The sequence below is a fragment of the Crocodylus porosus genome, unplaced genomic scaffold (genome assembly GCF_001723895.1).
Source record: "Crocodylus porosus isolate Cpor-Errol unplaced genomic scaffold, CroPor_comp1, whole genome shotgun sequence".
NCBI lineage: Eukaryota > Metazoa > Chordata > Crocodylia > Crocodylidae > Crocodylus > Crocodylus porosus.
This window is the reverse complement of record NW_017728886.1, coordinates 223,266,798-223,286,539: the sequence shown is the minus strand read 5'-3', so window position 1 is coordinate 223,286,539 and position 19,742 is coordinate 223,266,798. Positions and strand designations below refer to the sequence as shown.

At 39.5% G+C, this 19,742-nt stretch overlaps 1 protein-coding gene across 5 annotated transcripts in view; it reads right to left on the bottom strand.

Moving 5' to 3' along the window:
- Positions 1-19,742, bottom strand: part of RALYL (RALY RNA binding protein-like) — a 678,566-nt gene that overhangs the window by 163,925 nt on the left and 494,899 nt on the right. The window contains exon 1 of one of the 5 annotated variants that reach the window (XM_019549854.1): positions 15,443-15,566. The exons of the other annotated variants lie outside the window; for them this stretch is intronic. Coding sequence (XP_019405399.1) covers positions 15,443-15,479 — 37 coding nt within the window. The 5' untranslated portion in view covers positions 15,480-15,566. Of the gene's footprint in view, positions 1-15,442; positions 15,567-19,742 lie in introns of those variants that run through there. 5 annotated transcript variants of the gene reach the window in all.

Sequence of the window (19,742 nt, the reverse complement as noted above, 5' to 3'; positions counted from 1 at the left end):
TCTTCAACTGTTGTGACTAGTCAGAAAGACTATTAATTTTATCTTGTTTCATAGGGCTTAACAAGTTTTGTAAGAGGAAGAGAGACAGCAAAGATGGCCACACAAACAACTCTGAAGCAGAACTTAACATATAGCAAAGTATTCAGAAAAGATCCAAGAGATACAGTCTTGTATACCTGAGACTCCCTCTTCCTGGCCAAAAAAGATGGACTCAAAAAGAAATGTTAATAACTTGGTAATAACTTAAAATCATATCAGAAAACAGAAAACAAAACCGAGTGCTGCTTTAGTTTACTGGCAAACCTTATGCCAATGAATGTGAAGTCTTAATTGCATTATCATCACAGTATTAATTTTGATGAAGGACGTTCTAATTAACCACAACAGTAGTTATTTCTGGAACATCTCACTTAAATGTGATACATTATAATAAAACTATAACTAATTTTCCTGTAATATTTTTTCCACGTTTGCATTTCTGTATGTCAAAAATACCATTTTTTAAAGAGTACCTGGAGGTTAGATAAAGACAAAATGCATATGTGATTTTCAATAAAATGTTCCTTTTGTGTCACAAGTAGAATATAGAAGAATGAGCTATTTCCAAGGAATTTCACTCTGAAAACAAGTTTACTGGGCTTTTTGTAAACTCATCTTCACAGATTTACCTTTCTGATGATCCAGTTTAAAAAATAAAATCCAATGCAGAATATTTACAGCATATATTTTGTTTTGCAAACAACGCTTGCTTCACCTCAGAAGGCTTTGCATACCAGATTTTTTCAGAATTACATGCAACATCATTTCTCAGTAAAATATAAGCAGAGTTGTTACATACTTTATTTCTCTTGGCAAGCATAGATACCCTGTTAGAAAAGGAAAGTAATTTCATTTCTACTGCATTATCTGCTCCAGGTCAGATTAAGCAGACTGTATAAGCAGGTATCAAACGGCTCAGATACCAAAGTACACATCTTTTCCAGAAAGATGTTAAGTCACACCAGTAGGAATATGGCACATATCTACTAAAACAATGGTAAATTCCAGTGTAAGAACATAGATAAGCTGACTGATGAATCTAGTGACTAGATTACACTGAGAACAATACACCTTTAATGCTTAAAATAAATGATAATTCTACAATATACAGAGTTAAAGAAGGCTCTAGACACATTCATCAGTATGGATGATTGCAATACGCTCCAGAGGAAGAACATTAAAAAGCAGACTTGTAAAATGTCCCCAGCCAAAACGGATATCAGGTCAATAGCATTAGAAATTCAATCATGATGTGTCTCTCTACCCCATCAGTCAGAGATCACATCATTTTAGCAACCCATATTAAAAAGCTACTGTTTTCCTTGTATCTTAATCCAGACATGGAGACTAAACACAGATAATTTTTTCTCCCTTCTCTCTTTTTATGTTAATTTGGAGGGTTTCCCCCCCTTCCTTTTAAAGGTTGGGGTCTAAAATTAAAAAGCTACTTGGAGATCTTCAGGCAGGATTGCTGTTAATTAGAATACCACTGTAGGGACTCTAGTTTGCTGTGAAATAAGATGTTGCAACTTTGATATGTTACAACAATAGAAAGGTAGAAATAATTATGAAATAGCTTCAGTAAATCCTAAATATATATCATCCATGCTTAAAACCAGGCTATTGACACATACCTGGTCCTAGCTAGAGACTCAGAGGTGAATCCAAAATCATCAATACCGTTACATTTGGAGTCTATTAATAAAGAGAGATGCCAGCACTTGGAAGACTGATGTCTGTTTTATTTAAAGAATTATGTTTGGATGTTTTTCTAAGGCAGTTCCCAACTCAGCATGCCTTAAAGGCAGTTTTATAATACAATATGAATTTATGAGCTGTATTTGTTGTTGTTTTGTTGTGAAAGCAGCCCTAGGCACTCTAGGAAAACAAGAAAACAAGCAAACATCCCACTTCAGGCTTGAGGAAAGATATCTCTTCTGCTTTAAGGACAGGCAGATTTTTTCATAACCTTGAGCAACATGATAAGCTAACACAACAGTCTATTTTGAGAGTAGTTAATATCCCATTAACTGAGGAGTACGTGAAGTCAGATGGAACAGAGGGAGTCAGAAGTTTGGGAGCAAATGCATGTGAAATCTTCAGAAACAAGAGTCAAAAACTTTAGGGAAGATGGTTTAAGGTGCATATAAGTATTACATTTAGATCACTCTAATGAGCTTAGTGCACTCTAAGTGGTTGAGTATGCACCTATTCACAGAGCTTAAATTAGCCTAAAAATTGCGGCTGCTTGCAGACATAAAAAAACAAACAAATGTGCTTTACCGGTAGAAGCAGCATGTAGAGATCGGGCACTTCAGCAGGGCTTTTTGGCGCTTTTATATCAAGCTGAGTGAATCAGCTTTCAGACAAAAGTCCCAAAAAGCCCCACAAAAGCCCTGATTATACAGACATTGGGAGAACTGGGTCCAACTAAGGTGCTGCCTCTTCTTGGCATGCATGGGACTCGGCATGGGAACGTGCTGAGTTTAAAGTGCTGTTGTTGTTTTTTTAAGCTTCTGCAAGCAGCCTGTGTGTCTGATCTAAAGTTAATTCTCTTGTTGTCAGATATGAACTATAGATCAGCATGGGTTAACCTAATCTTAAAAGGGGTTAACTTCACCTAAGGAACACCTGCATGGGTCCTCAGCATAGCTCTGGGTTTGGAAGAGTCCAGCCATTTTCTACAGCACCAGGGCTATGCTGTTTTAACCCCCACAACCCTGACGAGGCCATTTTTACACCTCCCTGACAAGCACACCTCTGAACTGGGCAGTACTCCCCCTGGGTTGAACCACTAGCCTCCTCAATGTTATCAGCCCCCTCCCCCCGATGGACGTATCTCCAGCTGCTTGTGTGGATACTTACAAACCGCAGAACCTGACTCAGGTTTAGGTGGCTCGAAGTAAGCTGCCTAACCCAAGTCATGCCATTTGAACACTTGTTCACACTCTTATAATAGTTGAAGCTAGGTCCATAATATCGACACTGGGTGTGTCTACATGAGACGCTACTGCAAAGTGGTTAACGTGCATTTATTTAGTACTTGTTTAATCAAGTACTAAATAACTGGGTACTAACTGGAGGCACTGCACAGTAGCATCAGTGAACACCTTTTTAGTGACAATACTGTGTAGTAGCCTTATAATACTGTGCAGTAGCTTCAGTGGTGACACGCAATTGGCTGTCAGGGGATCCCCCCCAACTCAAGAGGCACCAGTCACCCATGAGTATCTTATTAGTACTGTTGGTGGTCTAATCTAGACAAGTTAATATCCTGCTTTTCTACAGTCCTTCAAGAGAACTGAATTAATGACTGAGACTGAGAAAATATTTCTGGATTTAGTCCTTGAAGAATATGGAAGAATTATGCCTTTGTAACATATAAATGCTGGGCTCATTTTATGCAGCATTTAGAAGTTGCCTGATGTTTTATAACCAGTAAATGTCTGTTTAATGGTTTATCAGATTTTGGATGAAAATTTGAGAGATTTGGAAGATATTTTTGAACGCTTTAGGTTTCATTTTTATGAAGTTGTTAGTATGCATATGATATGCTCAGCTCACTCTTTAGTTACAGCTAAAGATTTGTCATATTTATGGATTTATTATACCACATCCTTTGATGTTTCCTTTTTAGACGTTTAATTTCCTAATAAAAACTAACAATGTTGTATGAAGAAAGGACTGGATGAGAAGTGTATGCAGGAGAACAGGGATTTCAGTTTGCCAGTATCCTTTTAAAGAAAGTTGTGGACTTGACATAAAAATATCATTTCTTTATTCACTTCTATGGAACACATTTAAAGAAAGTATGGACAGGAGAAAGAAGATTTGGTTGCTCCCTGAGAATAAGTGATTGTGTGTTCAATTACTGGCTGAATGGTTATGGCCTGTGTTATGTAGGAAATGTCACTTTCAAACACATGGAGATGGAATAAGGACCTTCACATGAAAAGGGCTCATGGTAGAAAGGTAGGAGGCTCCTCTCTCCATGCTTATAGTGAAAGAAAGTGAGAGAGTTTCCAGGCAAATTCCCTAGAGAACCCCCCCTTGTTCTGGACCCTAGTTAAACAAGGGGCTTAAGTATTGGACTAACTGCCGAGTTTTAACTCCTTATACAAAATATATGTAGGTTAGTTGCTCTTAATTAAAGAAAGACCTTATCTTAAAGGCTCCCTTTCAAAGTGGCGGTGGCGGGGGAGAGGGAGGAGGCGGAATACCTGAATCAAACTGACCTGCGAACAGACCTGTGAACTGCTGGAAAACTGCTCTGTTTGCTCCCCTGTTCACTTATAGCGTCTCCTGATCCTAGACTGGCCCTGCTCCCTCATTAGGACTTTTGTCAGACTTTTGTCAGACACAGGCAGCAATCACCCCACAATCACTCAGCTAGCAGCATAGCAGCACACCCAGCTGCTCAAAGCTGTATCCAAACTTACAGCCCACCAAATGGACATTCAGCAAGCCAAACACATGGGCAGCCCTGGCTCCTAAATTGCTCATAATAGCTCATTATCCTCACTCTTAAAAATATATATATATTTCCAGCTGCACTTATGTAGCTTCAGCATCCAGTTATTGAGTCTTTCACCTGCTAGATTAAATAGAACCAGAATCAGCAGTCTTCCCTTTATATAGGTTTGTACTGCAATTGAGTTCTCTCTTAATTATCTTTATGATAAACTAAATACATGCCATTCCTTTTAGGTTAGCAGCCTTTCCAGACCTTGGATCATTCTAACTGTGCTTTAGTCCTGTGAACTGTCTAGCTTTTCTGCCAGTCATAAGGATAAGCAATGTGGAAAATGTACAGTCCCATTCCCATTAATTTGTGTCACAGGTGAGCATTTATACTCTCAGGGTCTAAGCAAAACTCAGAAATGTTCTTTATGTATAAAGCTATTCTGTTTGTAAGTGCTCGAAGAACCAAAATTGGGACTATTGTATAGTTCTAACTGCACCCTCTCTATTTGAACAAATTGGTTTACTCTTCTTGTCATGGGCGTATGGGTTATTTTCATGTGCAGGTCCTTATTTCATCTCTAGATATTTGCAAGAGATGCATAACATCTGTTTTTGTGTTAGCTTGTGTCCTCAGACTAAGATGATTTTCTTTCTGTGATGTGTTAGCATGACTGAAATTTGTTTGATTGTAGGCGGTCAAAAATAGTTTTCAAACAACCATGGCATAGGAGAGAGACGTGCTGATTTGTCTCTTTTCTCCGGAAGTCAAGAGGACTTGATCTAAAAGGGTGTTTAAGTCAGCCTCTGTTTTTCCCTTTTTCCAATAAAGGTGAATAGCCAGGCAGATTAATACATTTTATGGCAGAAACTAAACAAACCTTAAGCAACATACTTGCAGAGCATTTCATTTGCTCTCCTTCTGTATATAATTAGCAGACACTGGCATTAGAAGTGTTCAAATGGGTTTTAAAACAAGGCTTATTCTCCACAAATGTTCACATATTCTTTTCCCCTCTCCATTTACATGATAATGAATCTCATTATTCTAGGACTGAGAAGTGACTGAATTCAAGTCTTGCTGTAGAACTTCAACCATTATTTTTCTCAGTACTTGATCTATTATTCTACTAGGGATAGAAGTGAGATTTATAACTGTATTGGCAGGGCCAGTCTAGGATCTATTCCTTTAAACTTTTTGACAAAACTTAAGCCTTTTCGAAGTTTTTTGATGCCTTAATCTGTTCCTATATCATTTAGAAATGCCTGCATATACTTGTTTCATCTTTCTATTTTCTTTTCTTTCATGCTACTTTAAAAAAAGCAGCACTTTTAAAAACAAAATGCAATTGATTTTCAAAGTCTTTTCTAAAGTATGTACCCTTGATTTCTTGATTTCCAAAGTATGTACCCTTGATTTCCTGATTTCCAGAGGAAATATATGTATACTTCCAGGACTTTCTAGATGTTTATTTCATTACATTTAAATCATGTATACTCTTTAAAGGCCAAATCCTAGGTTTCTAATAGCCAAAACTCCCACTAAAGTCATGCAGAAGGCTGGATAGAAGTGTACAGTAGAGACCAGCAGTTTTCAACCTTTTTGGACTTAAGGCACACCTCAACGGATGCCAGGCATCTCTTTTTAATTTCTGTTGAGTGGTACCCAGCTTCAAGAACTAATTTATGTATTTCCATGTTCACCTCCTTCAAGAGGGGGCACTGGGCAGGTGAGGATATGGCCAGGAAGAGACAAGCACGTGCTTGCACATATCTGCTTATCTCCTCACACTCCATGGCAGCCTTCAAAAGGAGTTGGTGGCACATCAGGGTGCCAAGGTACGCTGATTGATAATCACTGTTATAGCCCATTTCTCCTATTGAAATGATAGGGAAAACTACTTTAGTGAGGAGAGTTTAATTTTTCAAACTAAGTATTTCTCAAATTTAAAACATTTTACCACTGTGGTCTTGAAAACAACCCTTATTATATTAAATTTGAATCGCTCACATATAGCAGATTCCAAAATGGTATCTTCTCCAGTTTATATTTTGAATACCTGAATCAAAAAAAATTCCCTTTCTAAATAGGAAATCTCCATGATAATGATGCCTGTTTAGCTGTATTTGCTAGTAGACAGATACTTGGGCAGTCAAAATTTGAAGTACTTTTACCTGTGCATTTCAATACTGTAGAATCTGTCCCGTGTGAATATCTGATATACACTTGTTTCTCATACGCCTTTCATTTGTATATACACCATTAGTTTCCAAAAGTAGACCTGACTAATCTTACTACTCACCTTTGTCCTTTTATTAGAGATTATATCAATTATCTTTTACCATCCCCAACTTCCAATATCCAATAGAAACTAAGATGACTTTGCAATCAACCTGTAGGTTATGGAGTATATGTACTGACTGATTATCATAGAATCATAGAAGTAGGGTCGGAAGGGACCTTGTAGATCTTCAAGCCCGACCCCCCGCCTGGGCAGGAGAAAAAGACCGGACTCAAATGAGTCCAGCCAGGTAGTCATCAAGCCTCTTCTTAAAGATCCCCAGGGTAGGAGCCAGCACCACTTCCCTAGGAAGTTGATTCCAGCTCCTAGCCGCCCTAACTTTGAAGTAGTTCTTGTGGATGTCTAATCTAAACGCATTGTCTAATCATTTGTGTCCATTGTTCCTTGTCATGCCAGGGGGTGCTAGGGGAAACAGTGTCTCCCCTAAACCCTTCTGGTCCCCCCTAGTGAGTTTATAGACGGTCTCCAGGTCCCCCCTCAGCCTTCTCTTGTGAAGGCTGAACAGGTTGAGGTCCCGCAGTCGTTCAATGTAGGGTCTGCCCTGTAGTCCCCGGATCATGCGTGTGGCCCTCCTCTGGACCCTTTCAGTGTTGTCCACATCCCTCCTGAAATGGGGCACACAGAACTGGACTTAGTACTCCAGCTGTGGCCTGACCAGCATCGCATAGAGGGGGAGGATCACCTCTCTGGCTCTACTTGAGATGCACCTGTGGATGCACGACAAGGTGCGGTTAGCCCTGCCAACCGAGACCTCGCATACTAATGCAACTTAATTTTACACTGGTGTCAGGAAGTAGGTGGGTATGGTCTCGATAGACAAGCTACCAGCTACAGTCCTAACAATATTTTGTATTGCTTTGTTCTTCAACTCTCCTATATTTAGACAGACAAAGACAACTTACGGTGGTACTTAGTGTTGAAATGGTTGGCTCTTATTACGTGAGCATCTGACATCAAAAAAGTGTGGCACAAGAACGAGTTATAGTTTATTTTTCATGTGCATTTCTTCAAGGAACATATGTTTTAAATTTTATTCTTAACGACAGTGAGAAATGAATAATTTGGAGAAAGCACATGCATTAATCCTTTTCAGGTCAAAAATGAATTCCCACTTCCATCCTTTCAAAGCTGTGTGAAAAGCACATTTTCTTCCAGAAGTATAAGCCCTGGAGCTGTTGAGTAGCAATTATATTTTTTGAATAAAGGTTTTAGCCATGTGATCTGAATATTTAAAGATATTTGTACTCAAGTGGGTCAGTGTCCTCCTGTTCACCCTTATTAATGATATACCTAATTGCATTTAACTTCACTTCCTCAAAAGGTGTGCAGGGACTGCAATATCCTGGGGTGATCTTCTGTCTAAGGCAACTTTACAGGAAGAGAGAGATCTCTGTATCTTGCTGAAGAGACATTCCCTAGCTCTTCAGGTCTCTGATGTTTATGGCATGAGGCAGAGTTTTCTTATACGTATCTGGATCAGCAACTAAGTCTGTGTCCTCAGTCTGAGTTAGCTGTCACCTCATCAGACATTTGAAATCCTCACTTCATCATATATTTTAAACCTTTGGCATACACTACAACAGAGCCTTTATTTTCTTTGAGGGCCATTTTGTCACTAATTTATAACCCCCCAAGTGATAAAAGAGAAGACTGAAGACGCTAAAATTTCATCATACTACAATATAATCAAGACACAGTTGATGCCAAGCTTGTTTTAAAGAGGTGATTGTGCTGTTTGTGAAACTGCATGAAGATGAGGAAACAGCGGATTTGGGGTAAACGGGAGCTGCATGAAGATACAGACCAAACTCCAACCTAGGTCTGTAAAAGAATATGGGTAGCACATGATGTGCTTTAAAACTGGAACCTTATGTAACCTGTCAGTGCACGTTATAAGCATATAAGAATGTATTGTTTCTTCAACATGACAAGAAAACTTGACAGCAAAGAACAAATATACTCCAATTAATGCATGCCTTTCAATTTACTGTAGACTAAACCAAAGATAAACAGTACTCTGTGATTTCATTATATAATCATTTTTTACTACAGCAAGGAACTATCTGCCTTATTTAACACAAAACTATAGAATAAGCACATTCTCAAAACACTCTGTATGCAGGGAAAAACAGGACTGGAGAATGGAGAGCGAGGCTTAAGGGGAAAGCCATTTAGAATGAATTTGGCAGGTACAAATAACAAGGCAATATATACACTCCCTAAATATAGAGCAACCAGAACAGAAAGAAATTTTCTGCCATAAAGTATAATCCCAAACAAAAGTCTTCAAGTCTTATGCAAATCCAAAAGTCCGTAGAATCATCCCCTGCTTAAGTACGACACTAAAGCTGATGGCTCCTAGCACAGATATTTTTCTTGCTTGCCATATGCACAAGGAAATTATTCCTATAGGATGGCACTTTGGAAAGGCTTGTGATTAAAATGGTGGCAAGTATAGGAAAGATTATGAATTTCCAAGTGAAGTGAATTTGTATCATGGATCTTACTAGTCAGCCTCTAGCTCATCTGCATGCTCAGTTGGATCACTGTGATTTCATCATTCTGAATAAGAGTTCATATACTACATAAATAACATTTAGGAAAGAAATACTTTATGTTTTGTAACTGTTAAAGAACATAGATCCTGAATAAAGACAAAGATGTCTGGGAAACTGAATTTTGAAAGACTTTTAGACCCAGGTGAATTTACATAGGTGAACTTTGTCAAGATTTATTGAAACACTAAAAAAAAAAGGGATGACTTAAATCATTAGTATGAACCATAAGTAATAAGAACCAGAAATGTAAATTTTGGCACCCAAGGCACTGGGTGCTTACCTCCTTGTGGCAATGGCAGTGTGGGTTACTATTGGCTCAGTGCAAGCTCTCCTAGCATGGACTGCAGTAGTGACACAGGCTCCTTTGGGGCTGTCATTCTGACACCCCAACCTGGTCCCTCAGTTACCCCCAAGTTACACTACTGATAAGACCTGTTTATAGCATATTGACCATTAATTGTAATGACAATTGTAACAGTATTTTAAGTAATCAATCTCTAATGAGTGAAAGGGGGACAGATGTAGAAGGCATTCATTCAGTGGGGGTCCAATTCTAAATCTACTAGATGACAACAGGAATCTGCTTATTGACATCAATGAGCTTGGCATCAATTGCCCCTTCAAACTGCCTGGCATCCCAGGTTTCTACTGAGATTGTACAGCTTTGGCTCTCACTGCTAGCCATATGCCAGGTGACACCACATGCCCTGTGCTGTGATGGAAGCTCTAGTTCTGGCATGGGGAACAGGGCAGTGGCGGTAGTTGTGGCAGCTCCAGCACAGGGTGGCAATAGAGTGGGAAGCTGAGGACCTGAGGCCATGGCAGTGGTGATGGGCCAAGCAGCTAGAATGTGATTGGAGCTGTATTAGTTCTTGCTTACACTCCTACAACCAATCATCACATCCACTGGGGCTCAAAGGCTTCAGATACTGTAGTCAGCCACACAATCACAGATATGTCCCTAACTTCCCGCTGGTAGTCTGGTAGGCCAGACTGAATGGGCCATGTTTGACAGCCCTGATTTAAAAGCAACACTGTTTGTTGTTTCTATCTGCTATTGTGATGCCTCACAATGTATTACTGTTATTAGTCAGGCATGATATTGTGGATTTTCTCCAAAGATACCTCCTTGGAGAAAATCCTCAGCCAGAGGGGTCTGTCTAGCCACAGCAGCATGGCCACACTCTGGAGGACCTTTCCAATCCACCTGGATGTAGCCTTATCTGCTCAGCAGGTGAACTGGATTGGTTTAATTAAGCCTCTGTGAACTATTCCTGCACAGGGGCATCGGCGTAAAGGGGGGAAGTAAAGGAGAGAAGGAGAGGTCGGTAGTGAGGACAAACGCCCATTTGCTGGTCAGGGCTGAAGTCCCTGGGAACAGGGCAGTAGATCCATAAGGTCTATAGAGCTTGGAGGAGCTTGGAGACAAAAAACAAAAACAGTTCCATGTTAATTGGCTGCTACAGATGGTTAATTGTGCCGGCGGGATGTCAATCATTGAGGGGAGAGGAAAAAAAAAGCCTAATTGCGGTTTCAGCAACCAAGAGCATGTTGACTGTAGGAAAAGGGGAATGGGGCAACTACTATGTACCCCAACTGCATGGAGAAAAGGTAGATGAATAGACATCATGTCTTGGCGGTTTTTTTCATGTTTTTGGGCAAAGAGGTTTTTCTTTTTTCTTTTCTTCGCTTGCCCTTGCATTTTGGCAGGTGATAGTCAATTCTGGGTCAGGGAATCACCACCCCTCCCCAGTTCAATCAAATCAACAAAGTCATGGCAGGAAAGATAGTAGAGAGGAACACCAACCTAATTGGGCTGACTGGCATCTGTCTTACATAAGAAAGGCAGGTGAATGTCAACAGGACATAAAGCCCTGAGTCCGTATACAGTGATATCACGACAGACATGTCTTTTTGAGAACTAAAAAAACAATGTTGAAGGGGGCAACAGATAACTCCTAGATGAACACCTTGCTGGGGTCGTTTGACCCCAGTACTCTTTCCTGCCATGGCAGGGGGTTGGACTCAATGATCTACTCAGGTCCCTTCCGATCCTACAAACTATGAAACTCATCTTTATTAGTTTGACTCTTTTCCCCTCTGCTTTATCTCTACAGAAGCTCATCTGCAAACATAAATTTAGCTACGAGCTGTGCAGATGACTCAGACCTACCTCTGACTCTTGTGTCTAGACAACACTAACCTGCTTCTTATTTAGGTCCATAACCTGGGCATTGTCTTCAACTACCTCTTTTTAGTTCCTTGCTTCTGAACTAAGAGTTGTAATTTTTTCTGCATAAGATCTTTGAATCATGGCTTTTCTTTTCTATCCACACAGTTAAAACTCAGCCCTTACATGCTCTTGTTTAATTATTTTGCAACGTCCTTTGCTTTGGCCTCAGCAACACAATCGAGTCCCACTAATCCACTGAGAATGCTGCTGTGCAAAGCTAATTTTCCTAGACTGCTTTGAACAAGTCTCCATTCTCTTTGTATCCCTCTGATGGCTCCCCCTTCTCTACTGCACCCAACGTAAAGTGCTCTTTTCATTTTCCAGTTTCTCCACTTGTCGCACTCTTTAATCCTACCTAAGTATTGAGGTATTGACTATCATCTCTACTTTGACACATGATACTAGTTACTGTTACCCACTTGTCAAATTTTCAATCAAAAATCCTTCTTGCTCTCTCTCATTCCAATACCCATCTGCCCACTTTATTCTTCTTCAAAATTTTCTTTAACTCTTGCTTCCTAGGATGTCTACAAAAAACCTCACAACAGTTAGTTTGCTGGTACTGCTTCATAGCTCCACTGTTAACTTGTGTTTTCCTGTGTACAAAAAATTATATAGTATAATTCATGCAATAATTACATGCCATGCCATCTCTTTAAGACAAAAACCACGATTTGTTCTTTCTGAACAGAAGCTATCACAGTTCAGTCCTGGTCCATGACTAAGATTCATAGGTGCCATGATAATACACACTTACTAAGACTTAACAGATTTAAACACCGATGTTTTATGATGTTATCTCAGAGGTCCATAGATATCAGTGCTTATATTGTAATATTTGCTGTAACCAGCCAAATCTCTAAATATGTTCAGTCACTGGAAAAGTTAGAAGTAGCCAGATATTTTATCTGGCTCAATAGTAATCCAATATTCTTTCTTGTCATTCAGACAAAGGATGCTATAAATTTGTGTATATATATAATTCATTTACCTATTTGCATAAAAAACACTACAGCATTTTCTCCCAATTCTTATTAGCCATAATCCCCTGAGCAGGATATATGATTTACAACATTATAAGTAAACAAAGTAATTCTGTTTTATTGTATTCCACTTATTTGCTCTCATTGCATGTGTAATGCTATTTTTTGCAAGTAAAAGATCTGAATTAAAGGGCATCCCAACAGTGAAGTTTTCAAAAGTTTATTTCAATACAATTAACAACAAAAGCTATCCAAATACCTAAGTTTATATTGGCACAAGAATCTTGCAACCAAAATGAAATATGAATATGGGTTTTATGCACAGAAATAAAGTGATGTGCAAGTGCCAAGCAGTACACCTTGCAGATGGCTACATTTTTCTTAAAGTCTTTCTCTATCTCTCCTCCTCTCTTTCTCTAAATCAGCATGCTTTCAAATGGTATGAAGCAGAAATGACTTGATAGCACTTTCCTTCATACTTCAAGAAAGCTTTGGAAAAGCAACACTGAAAATGATATTCAGCATTTAGCAGACAGATGCAGGACTTAATGAACAGGAAAACCTCAAAGCTTCTTGCCCTCTGTGCCAGATATTCAAAATGCTTTCATTTAAAACCAGACTAAAACAACCTTTTCTAACATGTATTAGCTCATTTTATGAAAGTTGCTCCTTCTTATCTTTGGAGGACTGACAAATAGGGCTCAAAGGTTAATATGTGCTTCACTTAAAAAACAAAAGAAATCACTGTAAGAAATAGATAAAAATATAATTCTGATAAGTATTTAGTCCTGTTATTTTTTTATGTTGTTTCAAGATAACCATTTTTTATGAACTGTACCCTTCTGATTGCTTTTGGGTTGTAAGGTTTATAAAAGTATCATTTTGTTTCTCTAGTAACATTTTATATGGGTCTTTTGCAGCTTCTAAATAATGGGCTTGCTTACATATAATTGATATTTGGTATTAGGACAACAGTTACAGTAAGATCCCTTCTAATAGTATAAAATTACATGCTCACTCTTACTTAGTTTTCTCACAAAATCATTTCAACAGTCACTGGTGTAATTATTCATCTGACTAGGTACATTTCATAATTTTCTCCTATCAAAAAATCGATTTTCCTTTATCAAAAAGATGCACCCAGTTAAGAAATGCATTCCTTACATGGTTTTTACAAGGTTTTCAACTGTACTCCAATGAAACTAAAAATTAGGTAATTCGTATAAATTAGGTAGACTGGAGCACAAGGGGGCACAGTGCTATTATTCTGTCCAGAGGAAGACGTATCAATTGTTTCTTGTTGAAATTTGCACTGGACCTTACATAACAGGGTGATGGTTCTCATTCTGTTCCACAGCAGAAACAAATGTCAAAAGAAAAGTGTTTTGTTAAAGATCCCTTGCTCTTTATCGCGTTTTTTATGCCTGCCGTGAATGTAATCAGCCATTTTTAATTTTTTTCTGCCAAAAACTATATATAATCCAGTAAAGAGCTGGAAAAGAGAGAAGGGAATGAATAGCTCCCCACCACTATCTTTCCTGCCTTGTAAAAAAGGCTGGAATATTTGCCTGACATATTTGGAGTCTTTGCATTTTTATGAAAGTGCTCATGATCCTGTGATAAAATTATTTTTGTTTAATTGACACATTAAACAAAATGGGAAATAAGAAGCCATGTTATGACTGCAATAAGCCTAAGTTATAACCCTGTGATTATTTTCCCCCTCTATGCAGCTCTCAGGAGAGAGTTTAAAGTGGTTCTTTTCATGTGAATACGTGAAAAGGAAGATGGATTTCTATTTCTGGATTTTACTAGCCATTGTCAGGTATCACAGAAACTTTTCATATAATGCTTATCAGTTTGGCTGCAGAACAGAAAAAAACTGGAGGCCTGTACAGAACTTAAACTCTAGTGGCTGAAAACTGGCTCCAAGAAAGATCAGTGGCAAAGCTAGAATCAGCCTGAACCACAAAACTGCAACAAGACTTTCAATAGCCTTAGTATTTGCCTTGTGTTTCGTTGCTATTTTCTCTCCACACACCGTTAAGGCCACTTGTAAATGGTATAGGTTCTGGTATAGGTTCCTCTCCAAATTACTTCTCCACCTATTTTTCTGGCTTCACTTCAGCCCTACTTATAGTAGTACTTATAATACTACTTTATGCCCTGACCCCTAGCACAGTATCTTCACTTGACTCAGCTCCTTCAAAGCACTATGCAAAGGTGACTAATACGTAATGAAAATCCTTTAACTGATCCCATAGTAAGTAGTCAGGCAGGTCTTTAATTGGAAAGTCAAGAATTTTGCACGGTAATGAAACTTCAGGCTGGTTTAAATTTTGCATATATTGCAAAACACACGCACATTCTATTTGCGTTTAAGTTATACCAACATCTGTCTTCTGAAAGTTCAAATTGTGGAAAGCAACTGCTATGGAAGTTGGAACACCTCTAGCCTTTCAAAGCTCACCAAATCAATTTAGCCAAGACATTTCACAAAGTGAAATTGTGCTAAACCTGTGGAGGCAAAGGATCTAACTAGCCAAGAACTGTGCTCAGAATACAGGATGCTGAGCTGGACCAAAGTTAATATTTGATCTCTAGTTCCTTGTTGATTTTATAAAGCAGTCACTTACTAAGGGTTTCCATAGTAACAAGCCAGCTAATTTTTCTTTTCAAAGATCTTTCATGCACTTAACATATAGATACTCCGGTATGAGCAGTAGCAAAAAAACCCATTTGTGCTATTCTGCTATTATTTGACTAGTGTAGGGAAAAGTAAAATATGATTTTCAATAAAACTGAAGATTTTTTTCCCTTTCTCAATGAACAGATGCATATAAAATGGGTTTATAATTTACTTACATCTTTGGTTTCTGCGTTTGCTCTTGTACATAGTCATTCTGAAGAAATCCCACTTTCTAAGAAGTAACTGCCTTGCACGCAGGAGAGAGGAGGCTTTGCTTCTGCTTCACAGTGAGACAGTTGCTCACTGACAGAAGGTAACCAGCAATCTTTCAGTGAAAGCCAGGGTAATACCATTCTCCTAAAATCCAGGGGAGATGCTAATGGCACTATTTTTTCTACCACAAAGCCTAGAGAGCAAATGAATCTTTCTAAATTTTTCCAGCATTTGTGCACTTCTAATAAAACTCAACCAGGATAAGGAATCAGTGGAGTATAAGAATACATTTTTTTATTATTTAATTCATTTGAGACTAAGGATGCCTTGAGCAAAGTAATGTACATGGAAGAGATCTTGCAGAAGTACCTGCCTGTGTAACAAGAAGCCTTAACTTTTCACTGAGAGGCTCTAGGAATAGGCATATAAGAGGACTAGACATATTCTGGGTTGATTCTTCAACTACTAACTATAGCATCTTAAGACTAAATTAACAGAAGGTTTTTGTTTTCTTTATTTTCTCCAAAAGACTGAATATGAAACAGGCCCCTATGTGAACACAAATGAGTTTTGTAGTAGTTATTTATGCTAATAAAATAGGAATACATTTTTTTTAACCTCTACCTTGTGTTGGGAATTTAATTCTGAATTATTTTCAAATATTTCTATATGCTCAGAGCTATTTAAATCAATAAGGAGATACTCACTCATTAGTAATAGGGTGCTTTTGCTTAACTGCTTCACTGCCAGATGATATAATGTTGATGAGATGGGTCTGGGGAGCAGCCTATGTCTAAGGGGTTTGCAAAAGATGTCTGTGATAAATCAAAAGTATGTTAATACCCAAACTTAAAATTCAAATGGGTCTGCACCTCTATTCAAATTTTTTTTAGGTGTCTTCAAATGAAAAAAGGTTGAAAACCAAAGACTTAAGACATTAACTGATTAATCACATCTTAAGTATACCGTGTGCTGGGGCATAAGGTTTGATGTACTGATTCTGATCCCGCAAAAGCAAAAGCATCAAGGGACAGAAAGGAAGCAGGAATGATGATGTGCTTTTTCTAGACATAGGGGGGCAAAAACAATTTGTGATCATTGCAATATTATCAAACCATTTTAAGTAAGGTGAATCTAAAATAAATCTCTGAACTATTAAAGAATGCAAATCTAATGCCAAAAAACGGGACTTTCAGGGTCTTAAACTTAGGGACCCTTGGTTGTAAAGAAGTAGATAGCTGACAAAGTAGGCTCATGCCTCTCTAAACCAATTAGTCCCTATGGTCCTATCCTGCCCTACCTTCTCCCTGACTTCACGCTACCATGGTTAACAACCTCTGATTTGCAAAGACACTGACACTGACTATGAATAGCCTCCATTACCTAAAAAGGCTGGCATATAAGCATAATTTTTGTTCAACAATACAAATGTTTACTACATACTCCGTGCATCCACATGTGCGCATTTACTGCACAGTAACCAAAATTACTGAGCAGTATGGGAACACATCTACATGTGCATGCCTGTACTGCACAGTAAATATGGTGACTTATGCTAACTTGAGCATAAATGTGAAACCTGCATCATGCCGGTATCAAATTTATGCCAATTAACTACTTCACAGTAATGCATGTGTAGATGCATTACTACACAGAAACCCAGGGGGCCTCCCTGTTGTGTCTGCCCAGACTCTAGGAGACTGGCTACCTCTCCTGGCTTCAACCTAGGACTGAAGTTAGTTCCAAGTGCTAGCAGCCAGCTCTGGCTTCAACTTGTGACTAAAGTTAGTCTCAAGGGCTGGCAGCCATGTGACTGGAGGCTGGAACACCCCTTGGTGGCCACAGGGGTATATGGCATGCTGCTCTGACCTGGCACTAAATTTAGTCCCAGGTTGCCTATATGTGTAGACACCAGCCTACTCTTGCTTACTGCTCAGTAATTTACTATGCAGTAAATTTAAGCTGGTGTAAATGCACATATAGGCGTGCATTTACTGGATTTATCTATATGAGATGCTTTACTGTACATTAGACTAAACTAATATGCAATAAAGTGTCAGTGTCTACACATGCACAGGACTTACTGCCCAGTAAGTTAGGCTAATGAACTGTTTGCTAGTACCAACAAATATAGGCACTGGATTAATGGTACATTAGCTACTGTGCAGTAGTGCAATTTGTTCCCAGTCAGCCTGGGCAGCAAAGGCCACACAGGCAGGGGAGAGAGCTGTCTATGGATCTGGTGCTGATCAACTCCCAGCTCCCCCCAGCCATGAGTGGGGAGCAGGAGCTCCCCTGTCCCCTCAGTCCTGCTGCTACCCAGGCTACATGTGCCAATAGGCTTTTACTCTCCACCTGGGGGAGCAGGGAGCTGAGCACCACAGGGACCAGGGGAAGACCCAGAGGATAAGCAGCATTGGAACTGGAGCAGAGGTGCAGGGTAAGAGGAGGGAGCAGTCCCAGGGACAGAGAGGGAGACACGGGGGTTGAGGAGGGGAGAAGCAGTACTGGGGACTGGGGGTGGTGGGAAATGCAAGGTAGAAACAGCACCAGAGAATGGTGCTGTTTCTCCCTTGCATCTCACCCCCGGTCCCCAGCACTGCTTCACCCTCTGCATCTGTCCCCCAATTCCAGCGCTGCTTATCCCAAGCTTCAGTACAGGAGATCCTCACCATTTGTGGGGGATACATTCTTGAGATCCCTGCAAATGGCAAAATCCATGAATAAGGCACTGCGTTCATGCACACTGCGTTCATGAACGCAGTGCCCCCGGTGGCTGGGGGGGACACAGCTGTGCTGGTGATGGTGGGAGCACGGTGGCAGTGGTGGGAGTGTGATGGCAGTGTTGGGCACCCGGCAGCACAGAGCTCCCAAGGAGCTCCTGTAAGTGTATTTAAGATGCAGATTCGATATTTGCAAATATTTTAAACTGTGAATGCTAAGCCTGTGAATAGCGAGGGTTTCCTGTATAGGGCTTCACCTCAAGCCAGTGTCATCAGGCCAGGCTGTGATCCTAGGCTCCACATGGCTTGGTGCTGTCCCCTACTCCTCAGAGCCCAGGCCCCTCACCAGCCTGGGACTGGCACGCAGGGGAGCCTGGACCTGCCCTCAGCTGCTGCAATGGGGCAGAGCAGGGCAGGAGGACATGAGCAGCCCTGAACTGTACTGCTCTCTTTGGGAGCAAATTTGGTCCTGACAGTGGTGCACATGTAGATATGCGTACTGAGACATTTTAATAAGCCTGAATTTTCTTTGCAGAAAATTCATGCACATTAATTACACGTGTAGATACCCCACTACTCTCTAATCCAGAACTCTTCCTTCCTTATACATTTCTATCACTCTCAAAACTTTGTTTCTGTCTCTAATACAGTCATCTTGTTGTTCCTTGTACTAACCATAATACTTTTCTTTTCTGCTCTTTTTTCAGTATATTACTTTTTTTATTCTCTGTCAAACCTAAACAGTATAATTCTTTTGATGTTATCTTGAAGGGAAGGACCAAGATACACTCCATTCAATGAGAAGAGACAGGAGTGACAAGAGGATTTCAGGGTAGTTACGTAATACAGCTGAAAAGTAAAGTGGCAGAAGGTAGATACCGGACCTTTTTGCTACCATGAGATGATTTGGAACTCAGTAGTAAAAAAGAAGACATGAGAAGAGAGGCCTACATTTCCCTCCAGTTATTCTGAATTTGTATCATCATCAGTATTATCATTTCTAGCATGAATATTTGCATGGCAGATGACAAAATTTGGTCTAAATTAAATGAAAGGGATGCTAATTTCTTAAATTTGTTTAACACCTTTAAAAGTTTCCCACACAATGCAGATGGTACATCTTAAGTATAACCATCTCTACAATGGAGAAAAGCGAATCCATAGCAGCAAAGTCAAAAATTGTCAAATTCTACAAGACTGAAAGGTAAATAAAAGTTTCGCTGAGTAAACAAGAAGAAACCCTTCTGAAAATGCTGCAGGAAATTTAAGGCCTATCCAGAATGGAAAGGCACTGAAGCTTAGATACTCAACAGTTGTAAATTAACATACTTCCCGTGTAGTCAATATTGCTACAGTGATTTCCATCAGCTGAGGATTCAACACAGGGTTTCAGAGTATCCAGAAATAAACTACATCATAGTCAAGGATGATAGGAAGGACAAACAACCATTCAACTTGCCAGTGGTTGAAAGGTCTTTCCTTGTTGTTCCTTTTCATGTGATGGAAGGTAGGAAAGCCATTAATGACCTTCTCATATAAA